Source organism: Lynx canadensis, chromosome B4 (genome assembly GCF_007474595.2).
Source record: "Lynx canadensis isolate LIC74 chromosome B4, mLynCan4.pri.v2, whole genome shotgun sequence".
NCBI classification, from domain to species: Eukaryota; Metazoa; Chordata; class Mammalia; order Carnivora; family Felidae; genus Lynx; species Lynx canadensis.
The window spans coordinates 12,501,603-12,526,376 of NC_044309.1; the positions used below are offsets into that span (position 1 = coordinate 12,501,603).

At 45.3% G+C, this 24,774-nt stretch overlaps 1 protein-coding gene across 6 annotated transcripts in view; it reads right to left on the reverse strand.

Moving 5' to 3' along the window:
- The window catches only part of BEND7 (BEN domain containing 7), a 79,925-nt gene that overhangs the window by 35,895 nt on the left and 19,256 nt on the right, over window positions 1–24,774 (reverse strand). For all 6 annotated transcript variants that reach the window (XM_030321076.2, XM_030321077.2, XM_032593824.1 and 3 more), the window contains exons 3-5: window positions 16,912–17,214; window positions 13,506–13,628; window positions 9,706–9,968 (exon numbers count right to left, since the gene is read on the reverse strand). In XM_030321076.2, the coding sequence (XP_030176936.1) occupies window positions 9,706–9,968; window positions 13,506–13,628; window positions 16,912–17,214 (689 nt within the window). The remainder of the gene's footprint in view (window positions 1–9,705; window positions 9,969–13,505; window positions 13,629–16,911; window positions 17,215–24,774) is intronic.

Here is a 24,774-nt window from a genome sequence, read left to right on the forward strand (position 1 = left end):
AATGATTCTGATGACGTGGGAGTTTGGGTCCTGCCTTTTCCAAATGCAATTCTCGACTGGATTATCCACCAGGTCGTCTCATTTCTCTGCCTCACTTTGCCTTTCAACTTTTAGTCCCTGGATGCTTGATAAATATCACCGTAAGGGCAGTGGCGTCAGACTGATTGCTGAGTTTTGGGTCTTGGCAGCTGGTAAAAGTGTGTGTGTGTGGGGGGGGGGTGTGGCTGGGAGCCAGAGGCTGCACCGCCAACTCCTGGAAAAGAAGCTGTCACACACCTGAGGCTCAATGCAGGTTTGTTGAATGATTCAGTGTGGAAATATCACATTGAGAGACTTTTATCATCATAATCTAAGGGGAAGTTTTTATTCATAACCAGAGTTTTGCTCTGCATATCCTATGGCTGGCTGCATTTAGACCTTATTCTAAATGAATTGATCTCAGATTTTTCCTCCGTGTTCCTACGTATCATTTACAAGCCATTTAAAAAAAAAAAAAAAAAAAAGAGTCCCAATTTCCTTTACAGAAGCAACTATCTGAGGGGCTAGGGTGGTATTGAAGCTTTCAAATTTTCAGGAGCCCAAAGGGGGAAACACCAACTGAACTTGTTCATCTATCTCTGTTGAACTTGGGAAACCATTCAACAGGTGTTTAAAGCTCAGCCACCTGACCTGAGACTCCCAGAACTTGCCCTTGGGACTCACCCTGGAGGACGTGACCCCGGGTTGAGGAATAGTGACCTGAACTAGCCATCAGGCGAAATGAGCCCTCCTTCTTTCACATACTCAGCCTTGTCTATGAACTGTGTTTCTGGCACTTTCCACACTGCATTTATTTGCTTGGCAGTTTGTGCTTTTCATCAGAATGTGTGCTTGTTTGTATTCACGGTGCCAAATGCCCAGTCACTGCCCAATAGCTATTTGTCAGAATACAGAGTAAACAAAACACTGTGTAAGAATTCACTCAAAATTCATCCATTTGAAAATAATACTGATTTAGAGACCTTTTATCCCAAAACACAGGAAGTGTGGGTGAACGTATGCCTCGGGGTGAGGGGTGGGCATCATCGAGGAGGGGACGGGATAGCATTTTATGAGATGCAGTTACTGTTTCTAGCATTTGCTGCGACTCCTAAAACTAAGTATCTGGAGGTTTCTGTGGAGCCCAGGGATTCACTAACGGATAATAGTATCTTGATTTCTGAGAGGCTGTCCTAATGCAGAAGCTGTCAGCGTGTCCTGGTCCGCTTTCTACTGACGGACAAACATTGTTATTTTGAAGTGTTCTCTCCAGATCAAGGAACGTGAGCTCATCCAGTTATGAGCCTCTTACAAAGGAGTCAGTTTTACCAGTTGAGGCGGTAAGAGCAGCGGCAGGAGCAGAGGTGATTAACCTTTGCCCCCTTCCTGCCTGTCCGGTCCTTTCTCATATGCCACCCAGGTGTCCCTGTTCTGTCCTTTCTCATATGCAGATTTCGTAGCAACAGGTGCTAATGCTGTGTCTTACAAGGTGCCGCAAAGCAGCAAACTAATTGCTTAAAAAGAGAGGGTAGCTTTATTTTCTGAGACATGAAGAAAACTAATCTCAAACTTTCACTATGAAATTTTTTGATCTCCATTTTATAAATACAGTGACAGTGCCTTACTACCACGTAACGATCGACAATGTCGTGCATATATTTTTAAAAACAGGTTAAAACTCCATTGTATCATCGAACCCCTTCTTTTTGTTGACTGGCGCTACTTTAAACGAGACCTCTCTGCTTACTAATGATGGCTATGCTAGGAGCCACACTCTTCCAAATGAATTATCATTTTACAAACTAGGCATCCTCTGACAGAATCGCTATTTGACTCCGGCGAAGACAGATGGCTAATACGCTAATTTACGGATTCTGTTGATTCCTGAAGTCATATGATCTTTAAATGATGACATCCAAAGGATGGGGCAGAATTTATGACACTTGGAGGCATCACTTTAAGAGTTAGGAGTCTGAATTCACACTGTAAATTTGGATTTTCGTGGACGTCTTGCTTATTTTCAGGACCGCAGCTACTTAGCACAATAGCCTATCAAATGTTGCATTTTCCTTATCTAGTGGCATCATATCTTGCACTGGGTAAAGTTCTGAAGGCAAAAACTACATGTAGTCATAATGACTCTTGAAAATGTTCACGGACCCGGGCCTGTGGACGTTAACTCTCTTGTTTCTCTTTGCATTTCAGTTGTGGCCTCCCTTTGCTTAGTAGAAGTTGGGGTCAAGCTCTAGTTTGAGTGGGGGAATCCCCTAACCAGGTAAATCAAAAGATTTCCCCCTCAGTCCCTATGAACATATCATGTGATTCCCCTGTATAATCTAAAGGAAAATATGTAAAACAATTTTAAAGAGATCATGTCAAGTAATCACAGAGGCAACATTTCTGATATAGGCTATTTTACATCAGGTATTAACAATGCCGAATGACAGTAAAACATGTTTATAGCTACATGTGGTCATTGGTTAAAGAAGTAAAAAGAACTGTATGAGTATTCATATTGGACATTAGTCTCAGGTTTTCAACTGAAAAGTAATAAATTACATACAGTAGTTTGTATACTCAACTGGCTAACTAGTTAAGTTTAAGACTGGCTCAAGGAAAAAAAAAAACGTGGATGAAGAGTCAGGATTCTGTGGAATCCTAACTGATTTGGGGCTCAATGCACATAACAGAATTTATAAGATGGCTGAAAGATCATGAGGTTAAGTCTTTCTGCTCGTAATACTTCCGTGTACAATGATCCTTTATTATTGTTTACTATTTACTTTGCAGCACGTCAGATGTATTTCTAGGAAAATGAGCTTTAGTTCACAAGACGAAATTTAAAAAAGCCACCAAAACCCCCTCCTAACTGATTTTATTGTGTTCACAAACACGATCTGCTTCTATTTGAGAAAAACTGAAATCATTTCCTAGAACACAGGTCTGCTCCAGGTAGATTTGGCAGGAAGCACTGTTACTATTTATTAAACGCAATGCCCAGAGCACGGCCAGTGAGCTGGGAACCCATGAGAATACCCTGGATGGGAGGGCAGGCTTGGTCTAGCTGGTCTACCTGGAGCTGAGAATCCGTGTTGATGAGGCTCTACATTAGATGTACTATGAACAGAACTGTACTGTAAGGTAGATGCTCTGTATTAAGTAAAAAATGCTCGGGCAGAAGTTCTATCACAAAGTATGTGTAAGCTACATACTGGCACATATTTAAGGGTGAATCAGATAAAAATTATAGGAAGCCATTAAAGGGCCAATTCTTTATAGATTTTTTATTTGATAAAATTTTCGTAGAACTAAGTGTTTAATTTTAAAAGACTTTTTTTTTCATGTTTATTTATTTTTGTGAGAAAGAGAGACAGAACAGTAGCAGGGGAGAGGCAGAGAGAGAGGCAGACACAGAATCGGAAGCAGGCTCCAAGCTCTGAACTGTTAGCACAGAGCCCGATGTGGGGTTCGAACTCACGAACCATGAGATCATGACCTGAGCCAGAGTCGGACGCTTAGCCAACTGAGCCACCCAGGCGCCCCTCTCTCTCTCTCTTTTTAATGTTTATTTCTGAAAGAGAGAGAGAGCAGGGGAGGGGCAGAGAGAGAGGGGGACAGAGGATCTGAAGTGGGTTCTGTGCTGTCAGCACAGAGCCTGACATGGGGCTCAAATTCACGAACCGTGAGATCATGACCAGAGCTGAAGTCAGATGCTTAACTGACCGAGCCACTCAGGCACCCCTAAGCGTTTAATTTTAGAAAATACAACACGATTTGGACCCTCAAAATTTCTCCATGCTCTTGCATAATAAGATAGTGCAAAGTGTTTCAGAGATGTCTTTAAGCTTCTCCTTCCTCGGGCAGTGAATTAACGACTCAGAGCACTACGGCCTGATTTATGCTCAAGATATTTGAGCCCAAATGCGTAAGATGGAAGATCGCGGCCACTACTGTCTGGATTCTTCCACCCAACTCCAGTGAGACTGCTGCTCCGAGAAGATGTCCACCTCTGAGAGCCTGTCCTTGACCCTCCAGGCCGTGGGCAGCTCCTGCTGTTCCCGGCTCCCCTGTGGTCTTCTGACAGCCACTCCTAGAGCCCGTGTCCCAGTACAGTGTCCTCACTGCGTACACGTCTCCCTCCCTAAGCTCCTTGCAGGGCGATGACTCCTGCATTCATCTCGGTGCACCCCAGAAAATGGGGATAACAAGGAACATTTGTTCGCTACTTACCATGTGCCAGGCCCTGGGCTAACATGCATGAAGTGCTTTTTCTCATTTCGTCCTCACCCTATGGAGTGACTATTTTATTATCCCTATTGAGGAGGGGATAGGAGAGTCCCCCTATGACTATTATTATTATTTGCAGATGCAAAAACCAACGCTTGGAGAGGTTAGGTAACTTGTTTAAGGTTATCCAGCCAACTAGTGATGAAGCAAGGATCTGACCCCAAGCAGTCTGTACCGGAACCTACACTCTGAAGCATATGCTGCTTGAAGTTCAATGAGTCAATGAAGGAATAAACAGGTGCTTGCTCGACTGATTGCCTGCTTTACTGTTTCCCAGTGGATTACGTATTTATTGGGCTAAGAAGGTGTTAAGAGAACAGGTTCTGATTTCAGAAGCTACTTCTGTGGAAAGCAACAGTACATTTAATATTAGTTATTTTAAGAAGAATGACATACTCGGGAACCTGGGTGGCTCAGTGGGTTGAGCGTCCAACTTTAGTTCAGGTCATAATCTCCCAGTTCGTGAGTTCGAGCCCCGCATTGGGCTGGCTGCTGTCAGCACAGCGTCTGCTTCAGATCCTCTATCCCCTCTCTCTCTGCCCTCCCTGCCTCTGCTCGTCCTCTCTCAAAAATAAATAAACATTGAAAAAGAAAAAGGAAGAAAAATGACATACTACAAACATCAGTGAACTAATCTTCAGTTGATGGGTCACCATAGATTTATCTTCTGATAACTTCTAAATTTGTGTCATCTAGGATTACTGGGAAATATTCACAATAATCCTAACAAAGAGAAAAAGGTTTTCTACTCTTAAAAATTGTCATAAATCTGTTTTTAAAAACTGATCAGAGTGTTTCACTAAAGCCAAGAAACAAGCCAAACAAAAAGCAATGACAATGAGACAAGCGTGGGCCGGGTGTATCTACCCAGAAAAAACCAAATCACTATTTCCAACCAAGTCGGAAAGAACAGTGATAGCAAAAACTCCCCAGCCGCCTCGTCCGAGTGCCGGTAGACTACTCGGGTTGTGAACATATGGAGAAAGAAGGGAATACTGGATTTAAATGTGAAATATGGTTCTGGGTTTGGGTTCCCACTTTTGCTTCCGTGTCACTGAGGCCTGGGTTTTATTTAATGTGCTAGTTTTAAATGGGTCAAACAATCCTGCCCAAAGTGGAAACATTTCTGGCCACTCTCTTTTTTATACTCACTAGTTACCCATGGGTATTTGTTCATTCATACGTACACTTAAGTTTTATTTAACATTATGTTTGTCCCTATAAGGTACTTAGCTAGGACTGCTGAAGTTTAAAAAAAGAACCAATATTTATTGAGGGTTTACGTGGACCAGGACCTATTCTAACTGCTTCACACAGATTACTTCAGTTAACTCCTCCAGCAGACCAGTTCTAGGAGGTTCTTTCTTTCTTTATTATTATTCTCATTTTATGGAGAGAAAAACTGACGTGAGGGGTTACACGGCTAAGCTTCTGGCTCAGGCAGCCTGACGTCAGAGTTTGCATTCTTCACCATTAACTTCTCCTCCAGAACCTTCCAAGTAAACAGAGTAAACTGCCATGCTCCAACCTTTGAGTTCTCCTCATACAGCCATCATCCCGTGACTGGTTCCTGAGCGTTGGTCACGTGCAGGAACTGAGCTAGACTGGGCGCCCGAGTCTGTCATGCGGTGGATAAGGGCAACTACACGCGCGGGTATGAGGACCAGCTCACCTTTCTGGCTGTGACCCTGAGCAGGCTACGCAAGCACTTTAGGCCATGGGGTCCTCGTTGACAGCACGAGGACAGTAACGCTGCCTCAGAGGCACATTATTTAGCACAGGGTGACACAGAAATACTATTATCATACAGTCCCTGCCCTGGAGAGACCGGGGTAGACGGAGGGGGAATCACGTGAATAGTTACAAACTAGTTTAGAAGGTTCTATGAAAGAGAACTGCCCAAATTATGTTAGGGCCTGGGGGCTGTGGGAGAGGAAACAGGGGTTAAACTGAAGGGAAGCTTCTTTTTTTTTTCAACGTTTATTTATTTTTGGGACAGAGAGAGACAGAGCATGAACGGGGGAGGGGCAGAGAGAGAGGGAGACACAGAATCGGAAACAGGCTCCAGGCTCCGAGCCATCAGCCCAGAGCCTGACGCGGGGCTCGAACTCACGGACCGCGAGATCGTGACCTGGCTGAAGTCGGACGCTTAACCGACTGCGCCACCCAGGCGCCCCAAACTGAAGGGAAGCTTCTGACGAAAGCAGAGTCCTAGGCCTAAGTTCTGAAAGTTTATTGTGAATATTGTGCTCAAAGCAAATGAAGACATTTTGTCAGTGGCGGACTAGCTCTCGTGTATTGAGTCCCCACTACGTGCCAGGCTCTGCGGGAGGGGTTTCTCGCGTGCCCTCCATTGTCTAGTGTGAACGCTTCGCAGGCGATGGTGCAGCTGGTTGTGATGGGAGCTCAGTGTTTTTCCACATCTGAGTAGGGGCGGCCATTATGGCTCGGGTGGCGGGTGGTCTGCCCGCAAGGCCCTGCACGGGCCCTACGTGAATTTGTGTGGCAGCGACACTAAAAGTCACAGTGCAAGGCAGTTAACTTACTACACCGTGAATTAGAATTAATGTGAATGTTTACACATTACAAAGCAACGGGAGCCTAGGTTTTACGTGTCCTTTTCTCGGTGCTTCTAGCTCTAATCTTTCTCCTGTGCTCCAAACATCTAGTGACCGCTTTGCGGTAGCAAACTTGTACTTCCCATCCAGAACTGAAGGCTGCTTCCGCCCTTGCTCTCCCTGCCTCAGTTAAAGAAGCTGCCGCCACCCAGCAACGCACCTGGTTTTCCAAGAGAGAAATGTGGGGGGTGTTTTCTGAGCCACCACGTCCTCTGTGTGGGGACTTCCTCAGTGGCCCATTTCTCTTTCTTCAGGCTCACGGCTCATGTAGACCCTCCCATGCCTGACTGATGGTATTTGTCTTCCTTCTGGTCTCTCTGTCTCTACTACCTTCCCTCCATCCATCTATCACCCACAAGGCAGTTCCCCTTTCCACTCTTTAAAGACACAAGTGTGATTAGTCCTCTACCTGAAACTTGCCGTGGCTCCCTAGCACCCACAAGATGAAGGTAGGTCAAGGGCACTGGCATGGCATATTTAGGGCTTTCACTACCTGGCCCCATCCTACCTTTTTATCATCATCGTTGGCAACCGATGCTGGCCAGACAGCTGTTCTAGCAGCACTGGACCACTTGCCCAGTCCTACAGTTTTGGACCTAATCTTCCCACTCCCAATGCTGGGTGTTTCCCAGGGCCCATCTTCAAATACACAAATACAGAGTTTCCATCTGCTCATATATATCCTGTGGTATTACATTTTCTCAAGTCCATTTTAGACAGTAATTCCTACAAGATTATTATATATTTTCTGTTTTCTCCTCTGGACTTCTGCCAAAATTTAAAAGGACCATGGCTAAGAAATAATAAAACACTAGAAGGGCACCTAAATTTGGAGGCCTTTAAATCGATGGTTCCATCACCTGAGGGAGTCGATCCACACACCCTTAACCCCCACAACCCCCCTGGCCTGCCCTGCCCTGCCCTGCCCTGCCCAGGGACTTCAGAAGCTAGACTCACTAATGCTGGTGAACACAATCTGTGGACAAAACTTCCTTATCCAATGATGGGATTCACTGCACGGTCCTCTAGGTGTGGTTACATTTTCCATTGAACAGATGAATCAAATGGCCTATCAGTTGGATAATGCAAAGATAATTATCTCTCTGTAGTTTTTGCTTTTAGAAGCATGTTATTCTTCAAAGATAATCAGCACCTAACTGAGTTTTCAGGGACAATTCCAAATGTGCTTTGTTAAACTGAACAGCTCTTGTTAGCAAAAATAATCATGAATGAAAAGCGAATTATTTTTATGGGGCATGAAAACAAAATTATGCTGATATTGGTAAAGATAAGAACAATTCTATTCTACTTCATTAATGTACATATGGCCTTAATCAGATCTTCTTAAACTTATCTCTGAAGTGTATTTGGAGCTTAAAAATAAAGGAGAAAGTTTGGTTATGAGCATTAAATTGACCCATTTAGGAGATGATTTATACAACCCAAATGATTGCTCCTGATATATTAATGTCTATCTGAAAAGAATGCTTACAAAATACAAAAAAATATATATAAGTATTATGAACACTGCTTAAGGTTCAATGTACTTTGTGTTTTAGAATAATTTACCTGTTTCCAAATATGTGATTTACCTGGGTTCTGACACCAGGGCCTTCGCGGCAATAATCATTTGATATAAACAAATCAGCTGACTGGCCTGGGGTAGAACGTTATCATCATTAATGACTTTTTTAAAGCTAAGTTTCGAGTCTAGAAGAACATTTTAACGTGTGTTCAAAGATAAAAAGTTAAAACCCCTTTAACACCAAGGATTGGATAAGTTCAAGTGGTTTTCTAGTCTAAAAAAGTCTCCTCCATTTATTAAAGACCCGGTGTGGAAATGTGCTACCAAACTGTCTTTCTGCGATTTGAAAGGGAGGGCTTTTTAAAAAAGAAAATAGCAGTTATTTTTTATTTAAAGTTTAAAAGGTAGGGCCAAACTCCAATCCCATATAGGCCTGTGGGTGTTCTCGGCGGGATTCTCATCCTATGCAATCTGATAATAATAGATCACTCCCTCTCGTTTATTTTAAGAACTCCCCCAACAAGATGGGGTTCGCATCAACGTACGTAGATAAAGATACTGTGAGGAGAGTTTGCGGTTGCAAAGACGGCACGTTCTTAAAGAAATTCGTTTATGGTCACGTGGATACGAAATGGCAAGCCACAGCAAGAGGGGTATCTTAGATGTCATCCAACATCTGGGACCGCAACAACTTTCTGGCTAGGATATTAAAATAGAAAAACCTTTGCAGAGCGTTAACCTATCATTACACGGAGTAAATGGCATGGCGGTTACCACCTAATTAGCAGTGTGGTTTGCCTCTATAAAATAGAATTAGCACTCCTGCTCTTTTTTTTATTATTAGTTTGTGTTTCTAGAAAGGTGTGACCTTATCTGTAAGGTTCTGTTCATGTATGCCCATTTACAAAGGATTTAATTATGTTCTTGTAGCTCTCTGCACTGAGGAAATTGAAAACGGCCACTTCAGAATTAAAACTGGTAAAGAAATTAGTGAGCAGGTTATTTACTCCATCACCCTCCTTCTCTCAGCGACAAAGAACGGAAACCCGTTCAAATAAATAAGGTAGAAGATTTTCGGGAGAGGAAATTCTAGGCGAGGAAATGATTAACAGTCGTCCTTTCCTCTTACCCACGCGTCTTTTTGCAAGTTTCTCTAGTTTTCTGGGCCCGGATGAGTTCAGGGGAAAGTGTATTCATACGGCAAAATCCTGAAAGTTATGTCACATTCGTGTCAGCAGCCAGAAAACATCGACTTACATCTGAGGCCGGCGATTCCAGGACAATGCCGAATCCGAGGACGCGGCTGTCCCCGGGGGACGGGTGCTCGGCCGCCGGGGGACCAGACTGCTCAGAGGCCACGGCTGGCTTCTCGGTTCCCAACACGCCGGCCTTCTGTTTCACGGGCAGAGGCTCGACAGTCTTCGGGGGCACTTTTTTCTTTTTATTTCTCTTGCGCGAGGCAGCGGTTCGCTGGGAGCACATGAGGGAAATGGGGGGTTGTTGTCTGTTTTGGGCTCCAGCTGTGAAGAACAAACAAGAAATGGGCTTCAGACACCTGAGTCTCACTGAGGAAAAGTGATCACCCCTCTGTCTACACGGCCCAGAACACTGAGACCGAAATGGAGTTCAGTCCAGAAGGCAGACCAAAGTCCATCCCCCGTGGGGCCTGTAGGTCACCAAATGATGTCTCTGGAGCACTCTGAAGTTCGACACGCGGAAAAGCAGCTCAGATAAAACTGTGTCCTTGCCGCTGGTGGGCCACACTGACTGCTGCCCCTGTTTCCATGGAAGAAAGGGCATTCTGAGCTGTAGCAAAACACCTGAGCGTGATTTGACCGGTCGCAGGACATTTTTACATAAGCGGGAATTCAGAACTTGAGGTAAGCCCAACTCAGGAATATTCCGATCGTCCTCCGAGGGAAAGCTCCTCAGCTGTGAGCAGTCTACAGGCACTGCAACTGACCAGGGCTGAGAGATGATGATCATTTATCAAAGAATCAGTCTGGGATGACTAGGAAGCACGTGGGCAAAAGCCCGCTGGTCATTTAGCGGGGCCAGTTGCCCCTTCCTCACGAACCAGTGCCGTCCGCACGCAGCTACCTCCACGGCACCACACTACTGGCTTCTGACCGGGCTCCACGCCATACCTGGGTTTCAGGTAGCTACAAAATAGGAATGATACAATTCTGCGCAAGTCAAAAAGACTAGTAAGATCCAGAAAATCCAGGTGGAGTTCTGGAGATGAAGAGCACTGAGCAAGGACCAAGTACTAGTACTGAACATACACTTAAGGAAACCAAGGATGATAATTCCAGTTTTCACAGATGTACTTTGGCAAGTAGCGTTCGTGAACCACTTAAGAATATTCTGATGGGAAGTGTAATAGAAAAATACGGCATCATTATTTAAATCTTCATGTATCAATATGGCTTACTAAATATGATCATAGGATACGCCTGCCTTTTTACAGAAATAAGCTGAATGAAAACTAAAGATCTTTAAATGCGCAGAAATATGGATCATCTCCTATCAGTTTGCAAATAAAGGATATTTATACTTTGAACTTGGTATTTGCATTTCCCAGACTGGCAAGAAATTTATTAGCATCAGAAACTAACTACTTGGGGTGCCTGGCTGGCTGAGTCGGTGGAGGGTGCCACTTCTAAACCCGGGGTTGTAAATTCAAGCCCCACGTTGGGTGTAGAGATTACTTAAAGAAATAAAATAACAAGAAACAAAATACTTGCCTTGCATAGGAGCACTGAAAAGGCTTTTAACCACCTGTACAGTAATTAGTCTAATTCATTGGCGCTTGACCTTGGCTGCATGTTAGAGTCAGCCGGGAGCTTTTAAAAAAAGGCAGTGCCTCGCAGCCTCACCCCAGACTAAGTGAATTGGAATTTGCAGGGGTGGTTCCCCGGCACTGAGTTGTTGTTTTTTTTTTTTTTTTTTTTGAGCTTCTCAAGTGATCCACTGTGCAAGCCTGAGTAGAGAACTTTTCTCTGTTCTCCCGATTTTCACCCAAGGCCAGGCCTCCATGCCCAAGGTTAAATGGACAATGGAAGCAAAATAATAATAATAGTAAGAAGAAGACTCACTATTCTACATTAAAAGTGAAAGTGCTTTTGGTTTAACACAGGCACCATCTGAGTTTTTCTTCTCCGTTTGCAAGTCTAGACACAGTCTCTTGTATCCAGATCGTATCGCTTCATCTTATTCCTTGCCCTTTCTCCCTAAAGTAAAGGCAAAACTTTCTAAATATAATTTAAGTCTAAGTTTTATAGGCAATAAGTCTTAAGTAAATCTACCCACACTACACAAATTCTTAAGTTTACGGAAATTAAAGAGTAATAGTTTATCCTTTCTGCTATCCTACAGCTCTGGCATTGCTTACCGCCCTCACCTACAGACGTTCAGAAAGGGAAACACAGTGACAAAGTGGCATTTACCTAATAGATTCCAAAAGGGCTTCCGTCGAGGATTTAGATGGTTGCAATTTGCAGTTTGCCATCTCAGTAGTAAGGAGCTTAAGTAACAAAATAAATCATTACGGTTTCATATGCATATTTTCTGAAGTGCTAACACACTCTTCCTCTGAGAAAAGAACCTGTCCATCATGAAGGAACCTTTCTTTCTGAGCTCCTTACTTGGGAGATGGTACCTTCTGCCGGGTCAAGGAGAAGACAGGTTACCGTGGAAGAACAGGGGGAGTTGCATGCTCACTGGCCTGACCAAAATGCTTATTCTTTCCTTGGGCTAAAACCAAATTCAGCACATGAAATTAGATGTTGCTTTTCAGACGGCCTTTTGCAAACCTTACTTTCATGTGCTCTTGGGTGATGGGTGTGTTTAACTATTAAGCTTTTTATATCAAAACCACATCAATGAATATTCAAATTTTACTAGAATTCACTAAATGGCACCAGGTACGATTTCTGAGCGATGACCTTCCTGAATCTCTTTACAGGGGAGGGGTGGGGATGCTGGTCACATACGACTGTGCTATTACCTGCTCAAGGAGTTTTCCCTCACCAGAGGAGGCCTTCGTGAAATGATTTATTATTTTCCGTACCTGTGACAAAAAAGTTCCGTGCCCCCCGCCCCCATGTGTGGAGATTAGAAACGGCAGCTGCTGTCATGATGCCCCAGCCTTCAAGATGAACGGCTCCTGGTCTCTAGAACAACACCAGAGCCTGGATGGTCCCTTACAGAGCTCATTGCATTTACCAACCCCTTCTATTTTGAAAACAGTCCTGCGAGTTAGGTATTAATGCTCCAGCTACACACGAGAAATCGGAGCGCAGAGAGGTTACACAGCTTCCCGAGGAGAGCTGGGACTCGGACCCCACCCTGCGCACTCACTGTGACAACAAGAGAGGCGTCACGTAAATAAAGAAGACGAGACGTGAGGGGTCCCTGAGCTTCCACATCCTGAATATTTATCCAGGAGACAAGCCACAGGCAGGAGCTCGGAGTGCTCATGCTCCTAAATGTCTCCGCCAGGAGAGCCCACGCTCCCGAGAGCCCCCCCCCCTCCCCCGCCCCGGCCCTTAGACAACAGTGCGTGGCTTCCCTACTGTCACACAGCAGCCCCAGAAGGGGCGGGACGGGCGTGGGGGTTGCCGACCAGCACACAGCCCCCACACAGAGCACTTCAGGAGGTGAAGGTGAGTCAGCCTCACTTTCTTTCCTGATGTGAACTTCCTTGTCGACTCACAGTAGGGAAGGGAGCTGGAGAATGATGCCCACCTTCAAGTACGACTGTTTGAAAATTCAAGTAACTGACACTTGTGAAGTCCTAGGAGACGAGGGCGTGAATGATGTGGAGCACACGTACACCGGCACGTGAGTAGCACGGTTAGCAGTAACAAATCAGCTAGATTTGCTAAAGGAAAAATGCGTTGTAGAAAAAGCTGAGAAGACGGACACTTGGAAAAGCATGGCGAGACAGCGAGGCGGGAAGAGCTGACCACCAAAAACAAAACAAACATCCTGACGGAAGATGTCAGATACGCATGACAAATCAGGGGGTTCCACCCGAGGCCCGGTCTCCGTACCTGCTTGAATTTGCATTAATTTCCGCATGGTCCTGAGTTCTTGGAGGATGGCCTGCAACGTTGACTGGCAGTTACAAGTACAGCAGTTTGATCCACCTGACGAATTCACTGCTGGAAGTTCTCCTGAGCATCAAAGAAAAGAATGGCATACTCCGAAGGTCAACACCAAAATTATAAAGAGGAAAAAATACTGAGAACATACTGAGGGTTGATGGGGGGGGGGTGGGAGGGAGGGGAAAGTGGGTGATGGGCACGGAGGAGGGCACCTGCTGGGATGAGCACTGGGTGTTGTATGGAAACCAATTTGAAGATAAATTATCAAAAAAAAAAGAAGGCATATTGACAGCATTTTGAAGCATGTAAGGAAAACGTATCCAATAACTGTTACCACCTAAATGCTGGGGTCTGACTTTACCTAAATTATCCAGGCTTCTGCACTGTAAGGTGCCTGGCGGCTCATGGGGCGGGAGGTGGAGTCTGCCTGACCGTGCGCCCACGATGCGCTGTGGGCAGGCCTCCCTAGTGCCAAACCAGTGCATCTCAGGTCACACCCCCATAAAAATTCACTAGAAACACACACTATGTTGCACAGAAACACCAGCTCTGAGAACAAGCCTTCCAAAAAAACACCTGGTCGCTGCATGTTATAAACATTCACCTTAAAAATTAAATGTATCTATGGGGTGCCTGGGATTGAGCAGCCAACTTTAGCTCATTTCATGATCTCACGGTTCACGGGTTCGAGCCCTGCGTCGGGCTCTGTGCTGACAGCTGGGAGCCTGGAGCCTGCTTCTGATTCTGTGTCTCCCCCTCTCTCTGCCCCTCCCCGCTCGTGCTCTCTCTCTCTCTCAAAAATGAATAAACATTAAAAAAAAAATTAAATGTGTCAAACTATTAAAAATAGTTTTGAAATTTTTTTTTCAACGTTTTTTATTTATTTTTGGGACAGAGAGAGACAGAGCATGAACAGGGGAGGGTCAGAGAGAGAGGGAGACACAGAATCGGAAACAGGCTCCAGGCTCTGAGCCATCAGCCCAGAGCCTGACGCGGGGCTCGAACTCACGGACCGCGAGATCATGACCTGGCTGATGTTGGATGCTTAACCGACTGCGCCACCCAGGCGCCCCTAAAAATAGTTTTGTAGTATTAAGCACATTTTCCCAAGTTAGGAACTGTCACCACATTAAAACTGTGAGAGTACTCTCTGGGGGTGGTATGCGTGGGGCAGGGAAAAGCCAGGGGAGCAGGGTGTCTATGGGAGGACGTATTTGAACTTGGTGGGTTATAGGGTGTTGGGCTGCTGGCTGTTCTCCAGCTCAATCTTCATGCACCTTTTTTTCCATTCCCCTATCCTACATTTCCCTCACTTTACTCTCTTTATCTCTGTTTAAATTTAGTTATCTTTTCCTTAATAAAACGATCCTATTTAGGTAAACACAGATTGTCCCATTGTCCTTGGAACACGATGGAACATTTGGAAAGTTGCTCTTTCCGCAGCGTGCCCTCCAGCATCTGTGTCCAATCCGACCACTGTGACTGCTGTCGGAGGTGCAGGGGGAAAGTTCTAAGGCACTGATCCAATTATACCTGTTATCATACACTACAGATAATTTTAATCCCACTGTATGCATTATTTGTGGATGCTGTAAAAAAAAAAAATTCACGGCAAAACCATGGCATACATACGGATAACTTAATGCCTGGAGGAATGCAATTATTTACATCCAAAGTTGTAGCAAACTGAGATGTTACAGCTTTAAAACTGCAAATAATTTCAATGGAATTCTAAGTAGTCACAGTTCTATGTGATGGGTTTCTACTGGAAATAATGCCAACGACAAACGCAAAAATCTATTTTCAAACCAACCTGGGGGAACTTAGGTTTGTAACTTTTAACGTTAATAACATTTTCCAGAGTGAATCCACCATGCCTGCTGTGGACTGGAAAACAGAACGCTGTTCACCCACAACTTACTGATGTGGCATTTATTTAGCCTCATACACACCTAGGGCTGTTCTGTTTCTCTTACTGTTTCTTCCACGGCAGTCAAATTAGGAGGGCCTTAGAGAATATTCCTAGTCACTATTCTCAGTGCTGTCTTGATCATTTTTAGAGGACAAAACCAACCGTTTCCAGCTTGTTATAAATCATTTTCTAATTTTAAGGAGAACTGACTTTTCATTTTCATGGAGGAGTCTTTCAAGAGCCATGTCCCCTAACCTGGAAGCGTGCCAGCAGGTGAACCTGATCCTGGCTTATGCAATATTGAGAGAAAGAGAAGACGCCATACATCTCTTGGGGTCCCTCATCGGCAGTGTCTCGGGATGGCTTTTTATGCCTGAACTGGTTACTGCAAATCGTGTTAAAAAAAATCAAAACAATTCTCTTCTTCTTGAAGGAATAGCGAACGTGGGAGAAAAATCCTTAACTTTTCAAGGAAACTGAAAATGCGGTCTTGCTTTTTCCTTGTTCTCTTTGCAGAGACGACGGATCTGCGCATCCATACGTTAATTTATGGAGCAAGTAACCAGATGGTAAGTTAACACGTCCAGAAAAATATCAATTCTTTTCCCTTAAGGGAAAAATTGCCATTTTTTTTCCCCTGAACAATTAGGAACTTAAATTAAGGAAATGTAACTCTAAAAGGGTAATTTTCAGCCCTAATTGAAGCAAGTCTTACGACATGGATCATCCGGTTCAGTTACTGGGATGTGAGGTTAAAGCAAAGGTATCACTAGTCACTAGGATGCTGGGACAGGTGTCTCCCACCCCCTTCTTCCCACAATGCAGAAAAGCGAATAAAGCAAGAGGATGTATTAATGACATACCGTACGACCAGAAGCTTCTTTTGATGACAAAGTGAGCTCCTTCTGCCCTAATGCTTGTCTTTCATGGCAATAATATCTGTATGTTGGCAAATGGTAGCTTTCACCTCTCGAGGAGCTAAAATCTCTACGAAGAAACCGTCACTTCTAATATAAAGCCTCAGTCTCTCTTATTTCTCAATTCCAGTTTTTACTCTCTTAGTGTAACTCAGCTAAGGCAGGTGACTAGGGGAGGCTTTAATGTACTGAACTCAAAAACCATGCTGAATATTTTGGGACACCTGGGTGGCTCACTTGGTTAAGCATCTTACTCTTGATTTTGGCTCAGGTCAAGATCCCATGGTTCATGAGATCAAGCCCTGTGTCCAGCTAGCTCTGTGCTGACAGCATGGAGCCTGCTTGGGATTCTCTCTATTCCTCTTCTGCTTCTGCACGCATGCGTGCGTGCTCTCTCTCAAAATAAATACACTTAAATTAAAAAAAAAAAAAAAACCCACGATGAATATTTAGAAATATAAAACATTTGGACAGCCCTCTCCCCCCACGGCCCCGAGCATTCTCAATGTCTGATAAACCATACCGTTGGAGCTCCCAGTGGTGTGGGGCTGACTCTGGAAGGTTCTAGAGCGGGTGCCATACTGCCCTGAGAACTGCCCGCTGGAGGGCGGTAACTCATTCCACGCTCCACGTGAAGAAGGGTGGAGGCTCTGGGGGGCCTCAGCAGTGGAGTTCAAGCGCGGAGGCCAGACTGAATCCAAATCCTGGGGTTCTTCTTTTAATTTTTCTCCTTCCTTGCCGACACGCTGATAGATCCTCCCAGTGCTGTCATTCAGTAATCTTCTCATTCCTGTAATTTGTTTTTTAATTTCCATGCTTTCGTTTCCTAATGGAAACAGGGCCAAAGAGATCACTGTGCATGAGCAGAAAAAATAATCCACTACTAAAAAAAACCACGCCCCTTCTTTGGAAATGGGAATGATTACTGAGTCCAGATGCAAGCTTCTAGAAACTTAATCTATAAAAATTAAAGGCAAGAAAATGCCTAGGACCATTGGCAGAGGTCACACTCCAGTAAGACACTGTCAGTGGGGGCATCACCTTCAGACATGACATTGTAGGAGCACAGACACATCCAAGACATGGGAGGAGGGCTTTGTCTTTCTCTGGCCCCAACTCACGGTGGGGAGACACCCCTGGAACTACGTCTCCCTGGACGGACCTGCCCAGACCACTGCCACCTCCACTTTGTAACTACAGGCACAAGAGAACCCCACCTCACCTTTGTTGTTGTTGTTTTTTTCACTGTGGTTAAAAAACACGTAACATAAAATTTACCATCTTAACTGTTTTTAAGGGCACCATTCAGTTAATGCTATTTGCACTGTTGTGCAACAGACCTCCAGAACCTTTACATTAAGTAAGATTCCTTTTCCATAAGGGGATTTTTTTTTTTTGAACTAAGGTATCTCTGTACTGCACTAGGGGTACTTAATAAATATTATTTAAAGATAACTCTCAAATTATACAGACGTAAAATATTTACTGTAAATAATGACATTACAGGATGTTATTAGGAGCTTTTTTGAACATCTTATCTTACTAAACTGTGCATCAGCTGGTATCTTCACAAAGACCGAGAAAAGGGGATTTTTTTTTTTTACCTCTAATCTGGGTGTTAAAATAAAAGTCTTATACCAGGATTTTTTTCCCCCTCTAATCTGGGTGTTAAAAGCCTCTCACAGTCACTCTATTAAATGCCTGAAATTTAAACTATGATAAAAAGAAAAGGCTTTTTCTACATAGCTCCTGCAAATAAATACAGCACATTTAATATAAATGATGTTTTAATGCACTTAGCATCGTATAAGCCAGGTTTCTCTGTAGAATTAGTAACTACACAATGAATCTAGGTATTTTTGTGTTGCCTGGTTAGGTATTTAGCTAATTAATGTATGGATACATTACTGACTATAAAGAAACTTTTATATACTGTTTTGAAATAAGTATCCCCAATTTTCAAAAAGGTAATAAAAATATTAATTCTGCCTTTGATATCCAACATGGGTGAACACAGAAATGACACAGATTTCCAAATTTACAGTATTGTTATGTGTTGGTATATGCTTGAGGAGAGGAGAGGAGAAATATTTTCATTTGTAATAAGACTCTTTTCATATCAAACACCTGTGAAAATTACAATACAGAAACACTAAGTGATACTCCAGATTTTATGGGAATGGATGACTAAGCACAATTTAAATAATGCAGAGCCAGCAAAACTTGTGACCTCCTCAGGATGTGCAGGGAGCAGGGTGTGTCTGAAGGGCTCCCGGAGGAATTCGGAAGGAAACGCACAGGCAAACTGGTGTCAGTTTCAGCACCCAAACACGTAACTTTCCTGGCTAGTGAACAACACCATCTGGGCAAGAAGCTTCTTTCCTGTGGGGTTTTTATCCTCCATTTTCTAGAGCAGGGAAGTCGTGCACGCATCACAGGCTGCAGCACACTGATCGTAGCTGGCAATGTTGGTGGCTGCCACTCCCCTCCCTCCTGGCGCCCGGGCAAGAGCCGCGCCGACTCGGCCGCGTTCTGCCTGGGTCTTGAGTCGGTGCCAGCTTACTTCTCCACACAGACCCTGACACTTGAAGCAAAAGGGATGCTGTCTTTTCAAAGCTTCCACCTCTGCTCTGGAGACGGAGCTCTATGACGATCAAGTGCTGTCTTTAGGGGGAGAAAGAAAGTCACAGGATTCTGGAAGTTTCTAAAAGCAAATCTGCTTTGTTGCAACCTTAGTTTCTCGGTTCTGAAAATTACCAGAAAGAACATACGATTTTGAGTTTCACATACGTTCTATGCTTGTGTGGAGGACCAGAAGCTTATGCCGCAGGGTGAGTCCAGGGGAAGAGGTGAGACTTTAAAGGGTGCCTCTGGGTGTGGGCTGTCCCAGCAAACGTTTAGAAACATGTCTTCCAAAGTCAAAACAAAACCCGACCAAATGACAAATCAGGAGCTGGCAGGGCCCAAGGAGGAAATCACGGTGCTGCGAAGGAGGCCAAGGCAGACCCGACTGACCTCACTCAGGACACGGTGCACGGTGTCCTTCTAAAGCACAGAAGACAGTCAGGTGCAGAAGTCAGAGCTGTAAAAGTCAACGAGAGGACAGTGGAGAGACTGGGGAAGGTGGAGGAAGGGGTGACCTAAGAGGCTTTCAGAGGAGACGGGCTGGGCATCCCTAGAGGACAACCTGACGTGTACAAATGGTCTCAGGGTAACCACTGGGAACTGTCCCTCCTTTGGCCAATGAAGCAGGGAGCAGCCCTGAGCATCCCCCCTGGGGAAGAGTCCTGAAGCCTCATTGCACCTGCAGGCGACGATGGGCTTCGGCAGAGAGAGGGGAAACGCTGCCTTGCACGTTGGGGGCGGATGGAGCAGAGGGTCAGAAATGAGACCTGAAGGCCAAACGCAGGGATGGCCTAAGAAGCGGGGTGAGCGCGCATACACTGGGAGGGAGCGGGTGCCCAACACAGGCAAGCGGACGAGCCGGCGGAGGCTCGAGCAGCGGATGCTGCTGTGGTCCAGCGGACAGGCCCGGGCTGGACTCCCCTCAGCTGGACTGACCTGCTGCTTAACAGGAGATAAGTCACCCACGGGCCCCCCGACTTTGGCCTCCTGAATCACAAAAGGAAGGTCTGAAGGGGGACGCACAGCAGCGCCGGGGGGGGATGTGGGATGTTCACAGAGTACCTGATGCCTCTAAGGTCACAAGAACCCTTCTCAGAACCGGCGGGCCTCTTCTGTCCTCACATGGGGCCCACTGTTTTTTGTTCTTTTTTTTTAATTGAGGGGGTGCATGCAGTTCTTTGACTTGAAATGGTGGGAAGTGTATAAGATTGAGATTGGAAGTGTTAGTTGACGTCTACTTGTCCTTCCAGTTGGAATCAGTCAGCATCTTTTCCATGTATAAGGCCGGGAAAAGGAAGCTCCCAGGAGCCACAGGCTAGTTCCAGAGCATGATTCTATAAGGAAATGTGTGCCATTTCCTGATTTCTTTCCAAATGTATGTCTTTACTTACACTCAACTCCAAGAGGCTGAACGTTTTTAGGAAAGACAAACAAAAAGAAATCTTACTAAAAGGTAAAACAGCCTTAACTGAAATTCTTTTGAGTCTGGACAGGTCTACAACTGCAGGCTGAATTCTATCTTTGGCTAAATTTCAAGACTCTACCAGATCATGTGTCTTTACATAACACATACAGATACAGGCACAATATGCACAATAATACATACAGAATAAGTCCTCATACATGAACTCTCTTAACTTGGCCAGAACTCTCTTAACTTGTATATCCTCTTAACTAAGGATATACAACACAGACCATCACGGTCTGGGATGATAAAAGAAAAAGATGGTGATATATAAACATATAGCAAGAGACTGTATGTGAACATGTCAGGTCTATCTAGAAACGTCTTACTACGAAGATTCATGAAACAATCATATCTTTGCCCTACAACATAAATGTACTGGTGTCGATGTAGAGTAGGTATTCCATAAAACTTTTTTTTTTTAAGTTTATTTATTTTGAAAGAGTAAGTGCACTGCAGAGGGGCAGAGAGGGAGAGAGAGAGCAGGAGAGAGAGAATCCCAAGCAGGCTCCATGCTGTCAGTGCAGAACCTGGTGTGGGGCTTGATCTCACAAACCATGAGATCATGACCTGAGCCAAGATCAAGAGTAGGACACTCAACTGACTGAGCCACCCCGGCCGGCGCCCCTCCATAAAACTTTAAGTGAATGCAAGAAATGGCTTATCCAAACCAGAATGAATCCGGTAGAATTAAATGTAATATTAAGGTTATAAGCAAACAGCATGTTAAATAGAGCGGAGTGACAAAGTAGAATAAAATTGCTCAACAAGCATTTAGCAAACACCTTATGGGCTCAAAAGGTATAAAGATCATCCGGTACAAATTCAAAGGTAGCCCCTGTCCAAATGTGTCAACGTTTTTTACCCAAATCCCTTTAGATCGATTGGCTGTACTGAAAAATGATCCTGATTTTTCTTGGACTGTTGGCTGACTCCAAACTGTTAACTGTGCACCCCGGGATGCCAGGGCGCAAAGTGCCCTACTATTCTATGACCCTGCTTCCTCCTACAGCTGAAGGCCTTCCCTGAGGGTCCTGCTTTCCCTGTAGCCCCCGGGTGAAAGCTGGTCATTCCCCATTCCCTTGGGGCTGGGGATGGTGGCTCCCCAAAATGTCACGCTTCCGGCCCCAGCAGTAAGCTCACTGTTGTTTGAGTTGATGTCACAGAGCTCTGGCATCTTCCTCCTTCTTCCTGAACAGCAGTTCTGTGTGCCAGGAGTTCAAGCTCTCTGTGGGGAAGGACAGGTGATGGAGCTGAAATGGACACTGAGGTCATCCCATTATGGGCCACACATGCCAGGTGAAGGAAGAATAATTTTACACTGGAGATACTGGGCTATTACTCTGGGCAATTTTAGATTCATTATCTCTTTCAACACAGAGCTATCTATTAGAAAAACAATTCTGGCAAAACTGTGGTGAGCTGTGGTGTGGGGAGAGAAAACCAGTTACGGTGTCGTTGCTAAAGGCTGGGGGAAGGACTGAGGGGGTGCGGCTGGAGAGAGACACTTAAGGAACTTCACCAGACGGACCTGGTGAGGGACTGGATGTGGGGCCAGGGGCGAGGGTGGTGAACAAGAAGGGTGCGTGAAAGATAAAGCCACGGTTTCTGGCTTGGGTGACTGATGGATACTAACACCGGGCAGAGTTAGAGAAAAAGGTTGCTGCGGAGTCAGGTTATAATGAGCCTAGTTCTGACAAAGAAGATCCAGATAATAAGCAGGCAAGCGGGGCTGCAGCCCCGTGGTACATGAAGCTGACCCCAGAACTGTTCTACTACCGGCAGGAGTTGGTCCTCTGGACTGGGTAAGCCCCTGGGGATCACTAACAAGTCAGGGGCTAGAAGGACACCCTATACAGAGATGCCAGATTTCCTATCAACCTAGTGTGCAAAGGGTGCAACCCCCCCCCCCGCCCCTTTCAACATTAAAAGAACCCTGAGCTCATTTGTTTCCAAGCCAGCAAAGTGGGTCACCCCATCCCTCCTGGGCTCCCTACCACGGGGCAAGTGGCAGTCGCCTTGGTCAGAACTGAGTCACCTCCAACCCACCCTGCCACCCCCCCCAACATCCAGTCCACCGCCAAGGTGCCACACCCGGTCACGTGCCGCAACAGGGCAGAATCTTCACGAACCGAACCGAGGGGCACTTTTCCCACCGTATTCAGTACCGGTCGACTTTCATTACAGTATCGTGTCCAGTTCTGTACTGTTTTAAAGAGGCCGTCGAGAATCTTTAGGAGATCGTGAAAAGTCAACAGGGAAGATTCAAGGGACGAGGACAGGCTACACAAGTTGGGTATTTCACCGAGAAATAAGTTTATGGTTACTGGGTGACTGGTCTTCACTACTATGGGTTGGTGTGGAGGAGGGACACAGTTCTTCATCCCAGGAGACTGGGCAACCCATGGTCTTAAAGGACCCCCGCAGTCAGTCCGTAAACACCAACAACACAGCAGAGCAGCGTCCGAGAACACGTGCCCCGGCAGTGACAAGAATACTTTTCTCTCTGGGATGACGAAAAAGTTCTGGAAACAGTGGTGGTGGTTGCACGGCATTGAATATACTTACAAAGAAGAATGCTTTCAAGCAATGCTTTGCGTTTTTCAGGTAACGACATGTTAAAGTAGGAAAAAGTTGAGGGCATCGGTTGAGAAATACTAAGGGGCTCAGGCTTTGTACCAGACAGTCTAAACATCTCCTCTCAAATCCTAGTAGAAGCAGCGCGCAGCCATGTCATAGAAAAGACGCGCCCACCGCCGGCAAGATGACAGCGGTGACAGGAAGAGCAGGAAGGGGGGACAGGGTCCTTCCCGCCAGCGCTACAGCTCTCGACGAACGGGGCTCAGAGTGAAGGAATGTGAAGCAGACTCTGTGCTCTGAGGCCTGAGGTTGGCACCCTCCTCCCAAGGCCATACTGACGTGCAGATGCTATCAAGGTCCCACCTGGCCACCCTCAGGGACAAGAGCCATGTTTACAAGGGACACGCAAGGCTGACATTCTAACTCAGCAAAAATGGCTTGAAAACGCATTAGTTTATAGAACAGAGCACTGGTTTCCAAGGGCGTCCTTTTCTCTAATGCAACCTTCAGCGAAACCCCAATAAATAAAGCAGGGCAAAGCGTGTGGAGGAGAGTGTGCCAGAACCCACATTCCTGAGCCAGTCCCTGGAGTGCATTCAGGAACTCCAAGGGCAGCACACAACATATTCTAAATGCCACAGAGATGGAAAGAGGCAAAGAGTGGCTACAGAATCATGTAACTGGTTGAATCAAATACTATGATAAGAAGTATCTCAACTGTGTACATGTTGGCACAGGTTCGAGGACCCTGTTAAACTGGAAGTTATAGGTGGAAAATAATTTAGCAGCTCAGTGTATACACGGCATTCTCATTTAAAGGGCAACTGAGTTCCTTTCAAGTCTGTTTAGATAACATCAGGTTCATTCATCCATTCAATAAATATTTATTGTACTACTGAATATGAGACACTGTGTGCGTAAAAAGAGGAAGAGAAGTATAAGCTACAGTCTCTCCCCTTGAGGAGTGCACAGTCCAGCAGTGGAGACACAGGACTGTACAGGCAGTTCTTTTTTTTTAAATTTGTTTTTTTTTTTCAACGTTTATTTATTTTTGGGACAGAGAGAGACAGAGCATGAACAGGGGAGGGGCAGAGAGAGAGGGAGACACAGAATCGGAAACAGGCTCCAGGCTCTGAGCCATCAGCCCAGAGCCTGACGCGGGGCTCGAACTCCCGGACCGCGAGATCGTGACCTGGCTGAAGTCGGACGCTTAACCGACTGCGCCACCCAGGCGCCCCTGTACAGGCAGTTCTAAGGGTATGATGTCCCTCTGCTGATGAATGGCAGGCTTACCCAGTGCGAACACCTGCTGCCAGGGTGGGAGGCTGGAGCTCTTTCTGTCCAAGGCTGAGCATGTGAGGCCAGGACAAGCACCAAGACAGAATGCCATGGATCTGAGCTGGAAAATAGGCCTTCAAAGCAAAAAGAGCTTGAGACGCCTATTAAAGGCCAAACGAGCAAAGATACACCAGGAAATGAATCAAGGACTCGAGATTCAAAATGGGCCATAAAAAAGAATGAGATCGTGCTGTTGGCATCAACACGGATGGACCCAGAGGGTATCATGTTAAGTGAAAGAAGTCAGAGAAAGATAGATAGCATGTGATTTCACTTCTATGTGGAACATATATAACACAAACAAAACTGAAACATACTCTTAAATACATAGAACTGGTGGTTGCCAGAGAGGAGGGGAGTTGGGAGACACAGGTAAAG